At 47.4% G+C, this 18,121-nt stretch overlaps 1 protein-coding gene across 2 annotated transcripts in view; it reads right to left on the bottom strand.

Moving 5' to 3' along the window:
* The window catches only part of DDX20 (DEAD-box helicase 20), a 59,968-nt gene extending 44,964 nt beyond the window's left edge, over positions 1–15,004 (bottom strand). The window contains exons 1-9 of one of the 2 annotated variants that reach the window (XM_075335578.1): positions 14,939–15,004; positions 14,144–14,364; positions 9,740–9,834; positions 9,492–9,660; positions 5,939–6,053; positions 3,413–3,555; positions 3,192–3,330; positions 2,360–2,418; positions 2,152–2,234 (exon numbers count right to left, since the gene is read on the bottom strand). In XM_075335578.1, the coding sequence (XP_075191693.1) occupies positions 2,152–2,234; positions 2,360–2,418; positions 3,192–3,330; positions 3,413–3,555; positions 5,939–6,053; positions 9,492–9,660; positions 9,740–9,834; positions 14,144–14,327 (987 nt within the window). In that variant the 5' untranslated portion in view covers positions 14,328–14,364; positions 14,939–15,004. Of the gene's footprint in view, positions 1–2,151; positions 2,235–2,359; positions 2,419–3,191; positions 3,331–3,412; positions 3,556–5,938; positions 6,054–9,491; positions 9,661–9,739; positions 9,835–14,143; positions 14,365–14,841; positions 14,862–14,938 lie in introns of those variants that run through there. The other variant, XM_075335579.1, reaches the window with a different exon arrangement.
* Positions 15,005–18,121: the final 3,117 nt, after the last annotated feature.

The raw sequence follows: 18,121 nt of genomic DNA, 5'->3' as shown, positions 1-18,121 counted from the left end.
TGCGTTCCTCCCGCTGGGCGGAAGCAACGGCGCGTCGCCCAGCGGAAGCAACGCAGGTCCTTTTGGTACAATCCGTCACCCATACAAGTCTATGGGAAACAGCGGAATCCGTTAACGGATTCCGCTGTTTCCCAAAAGGGCGGATTATAACGGAAGGAAATAAACGCAAGTGTGAAAGTACCCTAAGGCTCCAGCCTGGGAATCAACCTTAACAGCACCGCCGACACAGTGGGGTGAGAAGGGACATGCCGGGGGTCCAGGCTTGGACCCGCTTTTCTTTAAACTCTTTCCAAAAATGAAAAATCAGATGAGAATGCATGTGTGGATGTGACCTCCTGAACACAAAGCGATAAACTGATTGGTTAGATCTGGATCTCCAGGGGGTGTATAAGCTCAGAGGGAGGAGCTACACTTTTAAGTGTAGTACTTTGTGTGTCCTCCGGAGGCAGAAGCTATACACCCAATGTCTGGGTCTCCCATAGGAACGATAAAGAAATCAAGGTGTTGCAGTGGCCTAGTCAGTCTCCTGACCTTAACCCAATTGAAAACTTGTGGAAGGAGCTCAAGATTAAAGTCCACATGAGACACCCAAAGAACCTAGATAACTTGGAGAAGATCTGCATGGAGAAGTGGGCCAAGATAACTACAGAGACCTGTGCCGGCCTGATCAGGTCTTATAAAAGACGATTATTAGCTGTAATTGCAAACAAGGGTTATTCCACAAAACATTAAACCTAGGGGTTGAATAATAATTGACCCACACTTTTATGTTGAAAATGTATTAAAATTTAACTGAGCAACATAACTTGTTGGTTTGTAAGATTTATGCATCTGTTAATAAACCCTGCTCTTGTTTGAAGTTTGCAGGCTCTAACTTATTTGCATCTTATCAAACCTGCTAAATCTGCAGGGTGTGAAGACTACTTGTAGGCACTGTATGTGCGCACGTGCGCTCTGCACCGCACACAAAAGGTCCGCTTCAGAGCGCAGCTGTAAAGCTCTGTTCTGAAGTGCATGGTGCCTGCAGAATTCGTGCGCTCTGATGCTGCCTCTCCCTATAGACAGCATGCAAAGCGCACGAAAGAAGTGACATGTCACTTCTTAGAACGCACGCTTCGGGCAGCAGCTGAATCGTTGCACTCTAATACGCCACGTGCGCACGTCTCCTGCATAATCTTTATAGATTGTGCTGGGGATGCAGGACGCATGCAGTTACGCTGCGGTGCAGAACGCAGCATAATTGCATGCAATACGCACACGTGCGCACATAGCCTGACTGTGCTATGTTTTGCTGTTTCAATACAATTAATGATGTATCAGTAGGATACTAATGCTACAGGACAACTGGCCTCTTGTCTCCTAGTCTGCCTACGCCCCCATAACAATTAGCAGCTCTCTGTCACTATACAATGTACAAAGAAAGCTCCAGCAGAGAAAACTGATTACTGTCTGCAGTAGTTATAATAGAAACTAAGTGATATATCGCTGGAATCAGGGTCTCTTTCCCTACCTCATGCTGCTGTCAGACTACACCGCACAAACCTGCTGATAGATTCCTTTTAGGTACGCCACCAGGAAACGGTTAACGAATATAACTTCTTCAAAGGGCTTTTCCAGGTCCTTTTCAGATTGATTGAATACCCTGAAAGTGCCCATACATTTTAGTTAGCGGCCATCTGACAACTGCCCATTCAGACTTGGCTGAGAGTTTATGTTTCCATTGAAAAAAGGGGAAAACCAATACTAGACTCCTCTGGCAGCAGTTTACCTCCTGCAGAGATAAAAGGACTTTGTGTCAGACTGGCTGATCCTTCTTTATCCAGTAATTATCTTTCATGGTAGTCAGGACGCCCTCATATATATGAGATGTTCAGCCAAACCCACTTTTGAGTTCTTTGGTTGACCTTCATCTAATGTGTATGGTGGTTTTTAAGACAGGCTAGCAATATTAGATTAGTAGGGTCGAACATTTAGAATCTATGGAATATATTTTCAAAAGGCCACAGCACGCAGGCAACCACGTGTTTTTCCTTATTTACCAAGCCCAGTTCTGCGCCTTTACTATTGCTTCATCCTATGCAAGTGATTTGGACGGAGTTACCTTACCCAGATGACAATAGCCCATATTTCAACCTTTTACATATGACTTACGAGATCAGTAGAAATTAGGACACGGCAATGATACTGCTTCAGTTTGGCCATAGCATCCAGTCTTTGGTTTTGGTTCATACTACCTACAGGGAGACAATAAGAAGTGGAATGTCATGTATCACATAACAAGTAATGTCTCTTATTTACTTTACATGTTCATTCAATTAAGTCAAGCCGAAAGAACAAATTGTGAGTCATCCAGACTTACCAGAAATGCAGACCGCTGGAAAACCTTTGGCAGTGAGAACATCGGAGAGGTGTTGGGCCCTAAAAAATACAACACAATATATAGAAGCAAAGAGAAAATGTGGAACACGGCCTTCGGCGCTTCTGTAAGCTGACAGCTGGGTGGTCTAAGAAACCAATGGCCTTCCTTCATGGCACAATCTGATATATGTATCGTATGTTTCGTTTTATAAGACACACCGGATTGCAAGATGCACCGCAAATTAAAACATAAAAAAAGGTAAAAAAAATATAAAAATGGGGTCAGTCTTATACTCCGGTGTTGTCTTACCAGAGGGGAGCGGCAGTGGTGGTGGAGAAGGATCACAGGACGCAGAGGCTGTGCTAGCAGCGAGTCAGTGGCAGTGTCAAATCAAGGGTGGAGCAGGCTGGTGGGGTGAGTGTCCCAGTCTGTCCGCAGTCCCACTTCAAATGATAGCGCCCGCAGCGGCGCGTGCGCAGATGGAGCTCTCATTCAAGAGCTGCATCTGCGCACTGACTCCCGGCGCCATCATTTAAAACCGGGACCGCGGACAGACTGGGACACTCGCCGCACAGCCACTGCAGTTCGCCCGCCCGCCTGCACAGAGTGGCAGCCAGCAGGCCACCCACCTGCACAGAGAGGCAGCCGGGACAGAGAGGCAGCCGGCCTCCCGCACGAAGCGATACGCACCTGGCCGCCCGCACACAGAGCTGCAGACATCCCCCCACCCCCCAGTAAGCTATATTCGGATTTTAAGACGCACCAAAATTTTTGGGAGGAAAAGTGCGTTTTATAATCCGAAAAATATGGTAATATGGGATCAATAACTTACCTGCTATGCAAGTTAGAAAATACTAAGGCTTGATTAAAGGGAACTCTACTAAATAGTTGCAGTAAGTGCTGGATCTTCTCTTCAAAGGTCTTGTGTGGAAGAGGATGGGAATTCACCACCTTGTAATACTGTTTTAACCCTTGAAAAAAAACAAAAATAAAAATGTCAAGTCCAATACAAGTGAAATCACTTGGGCACCTTCTCTAATGGGTTGTACATACCTATAAGGCTGGGGTCAGTTACATTCAACCTGACAAATGTTGGCTCTCTCATATACCTGGTCAGCGCTTTAGCTAAGGAATCTGGGTATGTGGCTGAAACCGCTAGCATCTGCTTGTTGGCGGGAAGAGATGAGTAGATCCAACTGAGAAAGGGAAAAAAAAAACAAAACACTCCACGTTACCGTTTACTATAAGATGAAAAACCATAAAAGCCATCCCACCACGACAAGGTGCACCAATCGGGAAGGTCCCATCTCTGATATTAAACGTCTCTTTGTCAACAGACCTCAATACAGATGAGGGCAGAGCAGGACCCAGGCCCAACCATTTACTATAAGGTTATATATAATGAACCTTTATATACCACTGAAGATTTTATGCTTTCTTGGCCTTTTTTCAGAGAATATGAATGGTAATACAAAATCTTTTTTTTTCCACTCATGGTTTGTGGTTGGGTGAAGCCATTTATTGTCAAACTACTGTGTTTCATATTTTTAAATCATAACGACAACTAAAAACATCGAATTGACCCTGAACAAAAGTTCACATACTCTGGTGATTTTGGCCTGATTACATGCACAGAAGGTAACACAAATGGGTTTGAATGGCTAATAAAGGTAACATCCTCACCTGTGACCTGTTTGCTTGTAATCAGTGTGTGTGCATAAAAGCTGAGTGAGTTTCTGGGATCCAGACAGACTCGTGCATCTTTCATCCAGCCACTGACGTTTCTGGATTGTGAGTCATGGGGAAAGCAAAAGAATTGTCAACGAATCTATGGGAAAAGATAGTTGAACTGTATAAAACAGGAAAGGGATACAAAAAGATATCCAAGGAATTGATAATGCTAGTCAGCAGTGTTCAAACTGTGATTAACAGATGGAAAATCAGGGGCTCTGTAAAAATCAAACCCCGATCAGGTAGACAAACAAAAATATCAGCCACAACTAACAGGAAAATTGTTCGGGATACAAAGAAAAACTCACAAACAACATCAGCTGAAATACAGGACTCCCTGAAAACTAGCGGTGTGGCTGTTTCAAGAAGCACAATAAGGAGGCACATGAAGAAAAATGGACTGCATGGTTGAATCGCCAGAAGAAAGCCATTACTGCACAAATGAAATAATGTATCTTGCCTACAATAGGCCAAACAGCACAGAGACAAGCCTCCACACTTCTGGAACAAGGTAATTGGGAGTGAGGAGATCAAAATCAAACTTTTTGGCCATAACCAGAAATGTCACATTTGGAGAGGCGTCAATAAGGCATATGGTGAAAGGAACACTAGTCCTACTGTAAAGCATGGAGGTGGATCACTGATGATGTGGGGATGTGTGAGCTGCAAAGGCACAGGAAACTTGGTCAAAAGTTGAAGGAAAGATGGATGCAGCACGTTAACAGCAAATACTGAAGGCAAATTTGCACTCATCAACCTGGAAGCTGCACATGGGACGTACTTGGACGTTCCAACATGACAACGATCCAAAACACAAGGCCAAGTTGACTTGTCATTGGCTATAGCATAACAAAAGTGAAGGTTCTGGAGTGGCCATCTCAGTCACCTGAACTCAATATCACTGAGCCACTCTGGGGAGAACGCAAGCGTGCAGTTCATGCAAGAAAGCCCAGGAATTTACAGGAACTGGATGCTTTTTGCCAAGAAGAATGTGCAGCTTTACCATCTGAGAAAATAAAGAGCTTGATCCACAACTACCACAAAAGACTTCAAGCTGTCATTGATGTTAGCGGGGCAATACATGGTATTAAGAACTGGGGTATGTGAACGTTTGATCAGGGTCTTTTGTATGTTTTTGGTTGTCATTATGATTTAAAAAGAGAAAACAAAGTAGATTGACGATAAATGGCTTCACCCAACCACTTACCATGAGTGGAAAAAAGACTGTTATTAATATTCTCTGAAAAAAGCCCAAGAAATCATAAAGTCTGCCGGGGTATGTAAACTTTTTGAGCACAACTGTATATATATTTATAGAGAGAGAGTTAAACTTGATAGTTGCCTATAAAATCCCATTGTGTTGGCCGCAGACACGGTAACAGCTGTTCACACCGGTTTTGACGAGAGGTGCTCAAGTCAGATGCTCCAGGCATATACCTCATCATTAATCAGGAGTGGCAGACAAGTGCTGCATACCTCAGTGTGTTCCTCACCACAAAGCCTACTCCAGTGCCTGCGGGAGTAAGATTTTTGGCGTATGCCATGAATTTGACGAGCGGCGGTCCAAGCTCCACCCACTGTATCAGACATTGGGAAAATGGCGCAGAACGCCAAAAGTCTAACATAATCCCTAAACCACAAGGAAATAATTCCCCATTCTTTGGGGGAGGGCTCCTTGTATAACCAGCTGCAGGCTTGTAATCAGTGGTCTGAAATGTGGGGATTATTCTCCTATCTAAGTAACAGAGGGATAGGAGGAGAATATTAAAAAGGAGACATTGATGTTTCTGGCGTATTTTCCCTTTCAGGTTTTTAATTAAAGCAGCCAATTACGTCTCCCTTTCTTACTTAATTTGCTCCTGGAAGCTTCCTTCTTCTAGTAGTTTGTCTGCTTCATCAAGAATAAATAGACGGATGCTGGAGGTGTTGAGGAAGCCGATTTCTATTAATTGTTTTATTCGGCCTGAAAGAAGGGAAAAAAATTAAATATTAAAATGTTCATGTGAGCCCAGACTAGGAAATGCAGCCTGGCAAAAAAGACCGTTTATTTCTACACATAATTAAAAGCAGATAGTCACTGAAGCCAGGAATGGACGGCAGCCATCAGCGAAGGGATTCCAGAAACCGGAGCTCCGCATGCCAGCGCTACAAACACATGTACCGAGAAGTGAGCATTTATGTCGCTCCTCAGGAGACATCAGCAAAATGACTCAAAGTACGGGGAACAAATAATAAACTATGTTCATGGGAAAACTTTGTACCAAGCTTGGAAGTTATGACCTATCCACTGCTCTCCGGGGCTAGCCGTGGTCTTCAGGGATCAAGAACAGGGATTACTCTAAAGTCTTTTCTAACACCTTCCTGACATAGGACATATTCGCACATCCCATGTCAAATGCCGGTGTATGAGGCAGACTCCAGAGCTGAGCTCGCTTCATACATTGCAGGTGCACAGCGCAGACTCCAGAGCTGAGCTCGCTTCATACATTGCAGGTGTACAGCGCACACTCCAGAGCTGAGCTCGCTTCATACATTGCAGGTGTACAGCGCAGACTCCAGAGCTGAGCTCGCTTCATACATGGCAGGTGTATAGTGCAGACTCCAGAGCTGAGCTCGCTTCATACATGGCAGGTTGACGGTGCAGACTCCAGAGCCAAGTTCGCTTCATACAGACTCCAGAGCTGAGCTCGCTTTATACATGGCAGGTGTACAGTGCAGACTCCAGAGCTGAGCTCGCTTCATACATGGCAGGTGTATAGTGCAGACTCCAGAGCTGAGCTCGCTTCATACATGGCAGGTGGACTGCGCAGACTCCAGAGCTGAGCTCGCTTTATACACGGCAGGTGTACTGCGCAGACTCCAGAGCTGAGCTCGCTTTATACACGGCAGGTGTACTGCGCAGACTCCAGAGCTGAGCTCGCTTTATACACGGCAGGTGTACTGCGCAGACTCCAGAGCTGAGCTCGCTTTATACACGGCAGGTGTACTGCGCAGACTCCAGAGCTGAGCTCGCTTTATACACGGCAGGTGTACTGCGCAGACTCCAGAGCTGAGCTCGCTTTATACACGGCAGGTGTACTGCGCAGACTCCAGAGCTGAGCTCGCTTTATACACGGCAGGTGTACTGCGCAGACTCCAGAGCTGAGCTCGCTTTATACACGGCAGGTGTACTGCGCAGACTCCAGAGCTGAGCTCGCTTTATACACGGCAGGTGTACTGCGCAGACTCCAGAGCTGAGCTCGCTTTATACACGGCAGGTGTACTGCGCAGACTCCAGAGCTGAGCTCGCTTTATACACGGCAGGTGTACTGCGCAGACTCCAGAGCTGAGCTCGCTTTATACACGGCAGGTGTACTGCGCAGACTCCAGAGCTGAGCTCGCTTTATACACGGCAGGTGTACTGCGCAGACTCCAGAGCTGAGCTCGCTTTATACACGGCAGGTGTACTGCGCAGACTCCAGAGCTGAGCTCGCTTTATACACGGCAGGTGTACTGCGCAGACTCCAGAGCTGAGCTCGCTTTATACACGGCAGGTGTACTGCGCAGACTCCAGAGCTGAGCTCGCTTTATACACGGCAGGTGTACTGCGCAGACTCCAGAGCTGAGCTCGCTTTATACACGGCAGGTGTACTGCGCAGACTCCAGAGCTGAGCTCGCTTCATACATGGCAGGTGTACAGCGCAGACTCCAGAGCTGAGCTTGCTTCATACATGGCAGGTGTACTGCGCAGACTCCAGAGCTGAGCTTGCTTCATACTCGGCAGGTGTATAGTGCAGCTCGCTTCAAATATGGCAGGTGTATAGTGCAGACTCCAGAGCTGAGCTCGCTTCATACATTGCAGGTGTACTGCGCAGACTCCAGAGCTGAGCTCGCTTCATACAGGGCAGGTGTACAGCGCAGACTCCAGAGCTGAGCTTGCTTTATACACGGCAGGTGTACTGCGCAGACTCCAGAGCTGAGCTCGCTTTATACACGGCAGGTGTACTGCGCAGACTCCAGAGCTGAGCTCGCTGCATACATTGCAGGTGTACTGCGCAGACTCCAGAGCTGAGCTCGCTTTATACACGGCAGGTGTACTGCGCAGACTCCAGAGCTGAGCTCGCTTCATACATGGCAGGTGTACAGCGCAGACTCCAGAGCTGAGCTTGCTTCATACATGGCAGGTGTACTGCGCAGACTCCAGAGCTGAGCTCGCTTCATACATGGCAGGTGTACTGCGCAGACTACAGAGCTGAGCTTGCTTCTTACTCGGCAGGTGTATAGTGCAGCTCGCTTCAAATATGGCAGGTGTATAGTGCAGACTCCAGAGCTGAGCTCGCTTCATACATTGCAGGTGTACTGCGCAGACTCCAGAGCTGAGCTCGCTTCATATATGGCAGGTGTATAGTGCAGACTCCAGAGCTGAGCTCGCTTCATATATGGCAGGTGTATAGTGCAGACTCCAGAGCTGAGCTCGCTTCATATATGGCAGGTGTATAGTGCAGACTCCAGAGCTGAACTCTCTTCATACACGGCAGGTGTGACAATTTCTGTCAGTGACAAGTAACTGATATAAATACATGCAACACATCGCTCACGTGCCCATCACCCCAGCGGCACAATTACGGTAATCCAAAGAGTTGTCATGGCAGCTGGGCTTCATGGGAGATCAGTAATTGTACTGCAGTATATACAGTTATACCAAGGATCGTAGCATATATACAAGCAATAAAAGAAAAAACCTATTGCAGGATTGTTTTTTTGGGCTATTTATCCATACTTGGATTTTTTTCCTCACTGTCAAGTACATTGTATGATAAAATGAAAGGTGTCCTTCAAAAGTGCAACTCGTCGTGCAAAACACAAGCCCTCACAGGGCCATATTCATGCAAAAAATGAAAACCCTTATGACTCTTGGAATAAAGGAAGAAAAATTTTTTTCACAGTCCTTAAATGTAATCTGTCAGCAGGTGTTTGCTAACTCATCTGAGAGCAGCATGATATAGGTAAAGAGATCCTGAATCCAATGATGAGTCACTTAATTACTGGCTGCAGCCATACTGGCCCAATCAGAGCTTTTAGATTTTACAAAGCAGCAGAGCTGAGAAAGCTTCCCCCACCCACCCCTCTGCAAAACGATAGAGATTGTACATTGACACTGAGGTGTCAATCAGAGGAGGGGGCATGTTGGACTGTCCTGCTCGTGACGTTGTAGTCCAAGCAATAATGACTAGGTGATAAAGCCTTTGATTTAAGTAAATAACAGCACACAGCCTGATGTGGCATAACGGATTATGTTTTTTTAAACCCTACAGCATGCACTACTGAGATTACATAGCAAAAACCAGCTGACAGATTCCCTTTAAATGGGTTACGTTCTTTACACAGAATCATTAACTAGGACACTAGAAGATGTGATTACCAGGTGAGCCCACCGCTATATGACACTTCTTCAGGCGAGTTTTGTCCTGTGGCAGTGGTGTCCCGCCTATAAAAACATGGCACTCCAATCCCTCCATGCGACTCCCTATAGAAATAATGACTGAATGGATTTGAACAGCAATTTCTCTTGTTGGAGCCAACACCAAAATCTAAAATAGATGAAAAGAAAGCATTATAGCAACAAGATGAAACACAGGGACGCAGCATAACAATAAATATAAAGCATACCTGTGTTGCCATATTTTCCAGGATCAATGAATCTAAAGCCACGGTGGAGAAGACGCATGTTTTTCCAGTGCCGGACTTAGCCTGCACAATTAAATCTGAAATTTAGAGAAAAAATAAATACAAAAATTACACCTCCAGCAAATAGGTCTAATGCAGCAATTATTTTCTTCTGATTGAGTGATATTTATTTAAAGGCGTTTTCCATAAACAAGTGCATTTTGCTCAATAGATCTTGGAATAATAATAATAATAATTTCCACACTTAGATGTGTTTACAAAAAATATTCCTGTGCTGAGATAATGTTACATATGTGCCTCTGCTATGTACTGTGTAATGGCCGTGTCTGACCGTACAGGGACATGGTCTGATCTTACATCTGCTGTCACATATGCAGTAAAGTGTATTGTGGCCTCATCAGTAATCTGACAACAGTCTCCTACCTGATGCCATCCAGGGCTCTTCTGATTAGCTGACCTGGCGTGACATTAAATAAGTGACACGTTAGGCCGGCTTATCACAGAAGCAATCAGGTAAGACGTGGTCCTAAGGACTCCCATCCAGCGGCCACAGATTACTGACATGGCTGATGGACCAGGTCGTGCGCCTCCGATTCACACCCACTCTATTCATTTCCATGATCATGTTTAGCTTGTGCACAGAAAATAATATGTAGGTGGTTTCTACACTGATCAGCCAAAGACTAGTTATGCTGTGGATCAGAACATCTGGGGTCTGGGCACTGCCCTAAAATCTGCAGAAAAAAACAAACCACTAAATGAGGTTAAAGTGGTTGTAAGATACGAAGCTTGTTGGCCCAAGTAATCCATACTGAGAACTTTCACAGTTGTGTCATTACAGGTATGCAGACTCTGTACCAGCGCTCCCGTGCAGGCAGCTTCCAGTGCCGCTCTGTTTGGTACTTTCCTGCCTCTTCAGAATTTCAGATGCATAAAATCCCTGCTAGTTTCCTAGGACTGGTTTGGCGGATATTGATATGTAGACCACTGCTCTGGAATCTATGGTCAATTCGCTTCTGTGACGCTGGATACCATCCGAGTTTACGCCAGAAATGCACATTAGCAGCTCTTGGCTGAAACACACTTTAAGGGCTCTTCTCCACTTGCGATTTCTATGTGCAAGTGCGATCTGATAAAAAAAAAACGGATCGCACTCGCACCAGTGTTAATCAACGAGGCCGTGCCCTCTTGCTAAATTTTTACCGCCACGACTCTGCATGCTGCGATTTGCACCGAGTCTCAGCTGTCGCACCCCCATGCAATCCTATGGGAGCAAGAAAAAAGTCAGAATCCGGGTGGCATGCGCATGTCATACAGATGGCATACGCATGTCACACGGATCCTTGACACTTGTATACCGCGTCAGACTGGCTACCGGAGGAATCTCCAGTAATACCAGGCCTGGCTGCGGTCACATGCACTGAACCCCGGAGCTGTCACCTGAGCTCCAGAGTGCAGACTGAACAGCGAGCGCTGAGTGATTGATTCCCCGGCGATTGCTGTTCAGTTCAGCACAGCTGCAGACAGAGCGGGCTGATCTCCGGAGCTCAGGTGACAGCTCTGGAGCTCAGTGCAGGTAACCGCGGCCAGGACTGGTATTACTGGAGATTCCTCCGGTAGCCAGTCTGACGCGATGTGCATAAACACTCACATAGGACCCGCATGACGCTCGCATGTCATACGGATGCTATGTGAGGAAAAAAAAAACACACCGTATGCAGACCACACGCAGGACATACACAGGACACTCAACTCACATTTTGAGCAGAGTATTGCTGTGATTTTTAAAACGCAAGTAGAGAAGAGCCCTAACTGATCATTCAGCCGGCAGCCATCTCCCCCATCTATAACCCATTCCCAAGATGTCTCATTCACCCGGAGCTCCCTTGTTCTTTATAAGAAAGCTGGTGCCAAACATCGCTGGTGGTGGCTTATCTATGGGAGAAAAGGATGGGCAGTCCAAAATTGGACACGTCGGATACTTCTCTCCCCAACAATCAATTGTCTGACGCCCCCTTACACATTAGGCTATGTGCCCACGGGAGTTTGCACCTGCGGATATATCCGCAGGTACGGCCGCAGGTTTCCCGCAGCTGCTCGCTGGAATCTGCATCTATCCATTGCTGCAGAATTCCAGTGAAATAGCTGCGGTAAACCTGCACATTCATGCGGCTTACCTGCGGACGTCCCGACCTCTATCTCCATAGTGGAGGGCCAGGATTTCCGCAGATATTTCCGCAGGAATAATTGACATGCAGTTACATGCAGCTGTGGGACATCCGCAGCTGCACATACCACAGCATTAACACAGACACTCCCCATGTCTCATAGGTTAACATGGGGAGTGTCTGTACTTGCTGAAACCTGCGGATTTATCTAGAATATCCAGATAAAGCCGCAGGTTTTCCGCAGTAAAGTCTACAGGTGCGAGCTCTCATGGGCACATAGCCATAGATTTGAAGTCGAATCCCTCAATCTTTGTACATTCGACAGAGGACGTTAATCTAATGTGTATGGGGATCTATCGTGTATACTGCACCTGCTATCTTCTGTGATGTATCTACATAGACAGCTCGTAGATAGTATTTCCTTGTTAATAGCGTATATGGTTTGGGGAAACTTAGGGGTATTGTTAGGGGGCAACGACTGTGAGCAGGGAGAGCTAGGCAGGTATCCTACAGGGTTCTTCAACCTTCATATGGGCAAAATAGAAGAATCTTTGCAAATCATATAGTCAGGCACAGACTAGAATAGAGCAGAGAATTTATTTATTTTTTATATATTTAGGAGGTTGACTAAGGCTAGTTTCACACTTGCGTTGAACGGTATCCGTTGCATTGCGTTGTGTAACGGATGCAATGGATGTGTTGCATATAGTGGCACAACGGATGCAACGAATGCTGCAAAACAACGCAATTCGTTTTTTTTTTGTTTTTTTTTTTACAGTTTTACCAGCGGCAGACTATAATGAACGATCAGCTGATCGCTCCCTGCAGCCGGCCGCCGGGTGATCAGCTGATCGCTCCCTGCAGCCGGCCGCCGGGTGATCAGCTGAGCGCTCCCTGCAGCCGGCCGCCGGGTGATCAGCTGAGCGCTCCCTGCAGCCGGCCGCCGGGTGATCAGCTGAGCGCTCCCTGCAGCCGGCCGCCGGGTGATCAGCTGAGCGCTCCCTGCAGCCGGCCGCCGGGTGATCAGCTGAGCGCTCCCTGCAGCCGGCCGCCGGGTGATCAGCTGAGCGCTCCCTGCAGCCGGCCGCCGGGTGATCAGCTGATCGCTCCCTGCAGCCGGCCGCCGGGTGATCAGCTGATCGCTCCCTGCAGCCGGCCGCCGGGTGATCAGCTGAGCGCTCCCTGCAGCCGGCCGCCGGGTGATCAGCTGAGCGCTCCCTGCAGCCGGCCGCCGGGTGATCAGCTGATCGCTCCCTGCAGCCGGCCGCCGGGTGATCAGCTGATCGCTCCCTGCAGCCGGCCGCCGGGTGATCAGCTGATCGCTCCCTGCAGCCGGCCGCCGGGTGATCAGCTGATCGCTCCCTGCAGCCGGCCGCCGGGTGATCAGCTGATCGCTCCCTGCAGCCGGCCGCCGGGTGATCAGCTGATCGCTCCCTGCAGCCGGCCGCCGGGTGATCAGCTGATCGCTCCCTGCAGCCGGCCGCCGGGTGATCAGCTGATCGCTCCCTGCAGCCGGCCGCCTGGTGATCAGCTGATCGCTCCCTGCAGCCGACCGCCGGGTGATCAGCTGATCGCTCCCTGCAGCCGGCCGCCGGGTGATCAGCTGATCGCTCCCTGCAGCCGGCCGCCGGGTGATCAGCTGAGCGCTGTCACTTGCCGGCGCCCGGGCATGCCGGCGGGCGGGCGCTCAGCTGAGCGCTGTCACTTGCCGGCCGCCGGGTGATCAGCTGATCGCTCCCTGCAGCCGACCGCCGGGTGATCAGCTGAGCGCTGTCACTTGCCGGCGCCCGGGCATGCCGGCGGGCGGCCGGTCGCTCAGCTGAGCGCTGTCGCTTGCCGATGGCCGGGCGCTCAGCTGAACGTTCGGCCACTGCGAGCCAAAATAAAGTTTGATTTAAAAAAAAAAAAAAGAAGAGCATGCGCAGTGAAATCCAGAGGATTCCGCTGCTCAAAATAACGTTACATGCTGCGTTCCTCCCGCTGTGCGGAAGCAACGGATAGTCGCCCAGCGGAAGCAACGCAGGTCCTTTTGGTACAATCCCTCACCCATACAAGTCTATGGGAAACAGCGGAATCCGTTAACGGATTCCGCTGTTTTCCAAAAGGGTGGATTGTAACGGAAGGAAATAAACGCAAGTGTGAAAGTACCCTAAGATTAATAAAAAACAAACAAAAAAAAAAAACACTAACAGCTTTTCACTTTCCAGCTTTCACTCACCTAAACCGCACCGTCCCAGTGGTATGGCCTTGCTCTGAATTGGAGATGGCTTGGTGAAGCCGGCTGCCTCCAGGCCCTCGAGGACAGGACGCGACAGGAGCAGTGAGCTGAAGTCAGCAGCCTCGTCAGGACCCTGCAACACGTCACCCGTGCGAGGCCGAGAGCCCAGTGTGTGGGCCGCCATGTGTTATGTCACAGGGACAAACCTTAGAGAACACGGCCTGAAAGAGAAAAGATTGATTATATATATATATATATATATATATATATATATATATATATATATACACACACACACATACATTATATATACATACACACACACACAGGATCAGCGGCTTCACATCAGAACCAAAAGTACAACATGTCAGGAAATATAACAATACACTTGACCAGGATGAAAATGGGCATGACACACAATATCTACTCCATATAACCAATCAGATCACTGATTCAGGGCACTACATACAAATCCTGAGTGATAACCCACAACATAGCAGGCACGCTGCAGATTAGATCTGCCTTCATCATTGGCAATGTGGGGTCTCCCTGCAATAATGAATCAGGCCCTGGCACAGATCATATACACAGAGGGCATCAGCCACACAGGTACACACAGCTCATGCCCTCTGCACCAGGCCCTGGCACAGATCATATACACAGAGGGTATCAGCCACACAGGTACACACAGCTCATACCCTCTGCACCAGGCCCTGGCACACGCTGGAGAGCCCTGCTCAACGCTCTGCCCACGCTGCCGGCCGGGGGTGGGAAGGGGGGGGGGCGCTCACTCACCACCAGCGGCTCTGCCTCCTGATAACGCCGGAGACCTCACATCTAGAGGCTTGAGGACCTTTGGTGACGTCACGGCCATGTGACCAGTCATGTGTGTGGGAGGAGTCTCCTGTAGAGGAAGACGAGCGGGGAATAGTTACAGCGCGCCGAGCACAGTGCAGTGCGGATGTGGCAGAGCTGTGTGTGTTCAGTCACATGTAGGGTCCGCAGAGCTGAGTGTAATGTGCAGGCTGGGTGTATGTAGAGTGCACCATGCTGTACGCACTATAACAGCAGCACTGGGGGCTGTGCTCCTGCTGCCTTACAGATCTGCAGACATTTCCTGCAGCCAGCACTAGGTGGCGCTATATACAAAGATGTTTTCAGGGTTTTTCCCCCCCAAATCAGAACCCAGCATGGTGTAAAAAATAAGCCAGTGCTTCCCTCTCTTGGAGCCGCCCGGGGGGGCGCCTGCACTGCTCCAGAGGGAGAAGCTGCTGAAAACTACTACTGAGCTCCTGGAGGCCAAGAGGAAGGAGAAAGAAAGCTACATAGGTGAGTATCATGTGCTGTGTGTCATATCTGTCATGTATTATGTGCTGTGTGTGTCCTGTATATGCAATACCTACACACATGATCAAAATTGTTTATACCCCTCATTTAATTTAAGAAAAACCCACAACGGTCACAGAAATAACTTGAATCTGACAAAAGTAATAAATAAAAAATCTATGAAAATGAACAAATGAAAGTCAGACATTGCTACTTATAAACCATGCTTCCACAGAATTAAAAAAATAATAAAAAAATAAAACTCATGAAACAGGCCTGGACAGAAATGATGGTACCCCTGAAAATAATGTGACAAAAGGGACATGTGTCCACTAATCAATCAGTGGGCCTGTATATAGGGATACAGATACTCCCAGTGCTGTTTGGTGATATGGTGTGTACCACACTCAACATGGACCAGAGTTGTCTCAGGAGATTAGAAAGAAAATTATAGACACGCATGTTAAAGGTAAACATTAGAAGGCCTTTTACCCCGTTTTTTTTTTTGCGTTTTTGCGGCCGAAATTTCTTGAGAAAATGGTTGTAATGTTTCTGCAGACATTCCCCAGCAAAACCTATGGAAAAAAAATAGCTGTGCGCACACTGCGTTTTTTTCTCAAGAACATTCTTTCTGCAGAATTTCTTGAGAAAAAGAATGAGCATGTCACTTTTCTGCAGGTACCTGCATTTTTTGCCATAGATAATGGTAAAAAAAAAACAGGGTCCAACCTGCGGAAAAAACAAATCAAAAACGCTGTAAAAACACATGCATTTTTTGGTGTGTTATTGGTGCGTTTTTTTAACGCAAGTGCGGTAATCTTTCAGACTCTCAAGAAATTTCTTGAGAAAAATCCTTTTTCTAGTGCGCACAGGGCCTAAAGGGTACTTTACACACTGCGACATCGCTAGCGATCCCATAGCGATGTGAAATTCTAGATCGCAAGTGCGATCTTTTGGGATCGCACATGCAGTAAATGACCTATGTGCGATCTCGAAAGATCGCACTTGCGATCTAAAATTTCACATCGCTAATGAGATCGCTAGCGATGTCGCAGCATGTAAAGTACCCTTTAGACCATCTCCAAACAGCTTGACCACATGTGTATCTACCTATTATCTATCTATTAAAATTGAAGGCATACTGAACCAGCATGGCTACCACAGCATCTTGCAGCGGCATGCTATTCCATCCGATTTGCGTTTAGTTGGACCATCATTTATTTTTCAACAGGACAATGACCCCAAACACACCTCCAGGCTGTGTAAGGACTATTTGACTAAGAAGGAGAGTGGTGGGATGCTACGCCAGATGACCTGGCCTCCAGTCACCAGACCTGAACCCAATCGAGATGGTTTGGGGGTGAGCTGGACCTCAGAGTGAAGGCACAAGGGCCAACAAGTGCTAAGCATCTCTGGGAACTTCTTCAAGACTGTTTAGAAGACCATTTCCGGTGACTACCTCTTGAAGCTAATCAAGAGAATGCCAAGAGTGTGCAAAGCAGTAATCAAAGCAAAAGGTGGCTACTTTGAAGAACCTAGAATATAAGACATATTTTCAGCTCTTTCACTCTTTTTTGTTAAGTATTTCCTTCCACATGTGTTAATTCATAGTTTTGATGCCTTCAATGTGAATCTACAATTTTCAGAGTCATGAAAATAAAGAAAACTCTTTGAATGAGAAGGTGTGTCCAAACTTTTATAAAATATAAATCCAGCGCAATCACATGGAATATTAAAAAGTTGTCTTCTTTATTGATAGTTTTTCATAAAATCCAAAAGGTACATGCAGCATAAAAATAAAGGATGCCCAGGTCAGAGCGACGCGTTTCAACAAACTGTCTTAATCATGGTCTGAAAGCGACTTCCCTTTCAGAAAGCTGCTTTACAACGTCCCCAATGACTAGCTAGGTCGTTCTGCAGGTCCGGATCGCTGTTGCATCGTTGGCCAGGTCTGCCTGTTTGACAGCTCACCAGAGACTTTGTAGCGATCCCGGCCAGGTTGGCATCGCTGGTGGGATCGCTGGAAAGTCTCAGTGTGTAAAGGGGCCTTATGACTACATCATTTCCTTGTAAAAGGTAATGAATACCATTAAACACCTGCTGAGAATGTAACCACAAGGCAATTGAATGCTAGTATGCCTGATAATAAAGCTGTAACTTAACTTGGGGGCTGAAGATCCCAATAGCCAGATTCCTTCTGCCCAAATACTCCAGCCGAATAGCTCCTCACCTGACACGTTTCCTCCCGGTTCGATGCTCACCAGGGTTCTTCAGGGGCTCCCACAATGGGATGTATTCCGATGGTGGAGATACAACACTGCCGCCCGGCCGCTCCGTCCTGATAGACGCTACTGAGTATGGAAGATACCGCTTTTTCAATGTGTTTGAAAATGGCGCCGCTGACACTTCTGGACTAACGTCACAGAAAGTGACATCCTCGTGTCATAGATTGGAATGCAGTGCGTTCCACACGGCTTACTACTGTGCAGGATCTAAGGCAGTGCTCCACCACCGCCACTACCACTTCCAGAGTTACGTCACAGGACCTGCAAACATTGAATACAAGAACGCAAATGCGTTCCACACAATTGGTTACTGCACAGGCTCATAGTCACTGACCCAGGATACGGTGCTCCATATAATAGAGTACTG

The sequence above is a fragment of the Anomaloglossus baeobatrachus genome, chromosome 2 (genome assembly GCF_048569485.1).
Source record: "Anomaloglossus baeobatrachus isolate aAnoBae1 chromosome 2, aAnoBae1.hap1, whole genome shotgun sequence".
NCBI lineage: Eukaryota > Metazoa > Chordata > Amphibia > Anura > Aromobatidae > Anomaloglossus > Anomaloglossus baeobatrachus.
This window is presented reverse-complemented; position numbering and strand designations above follow the sequence as displayed.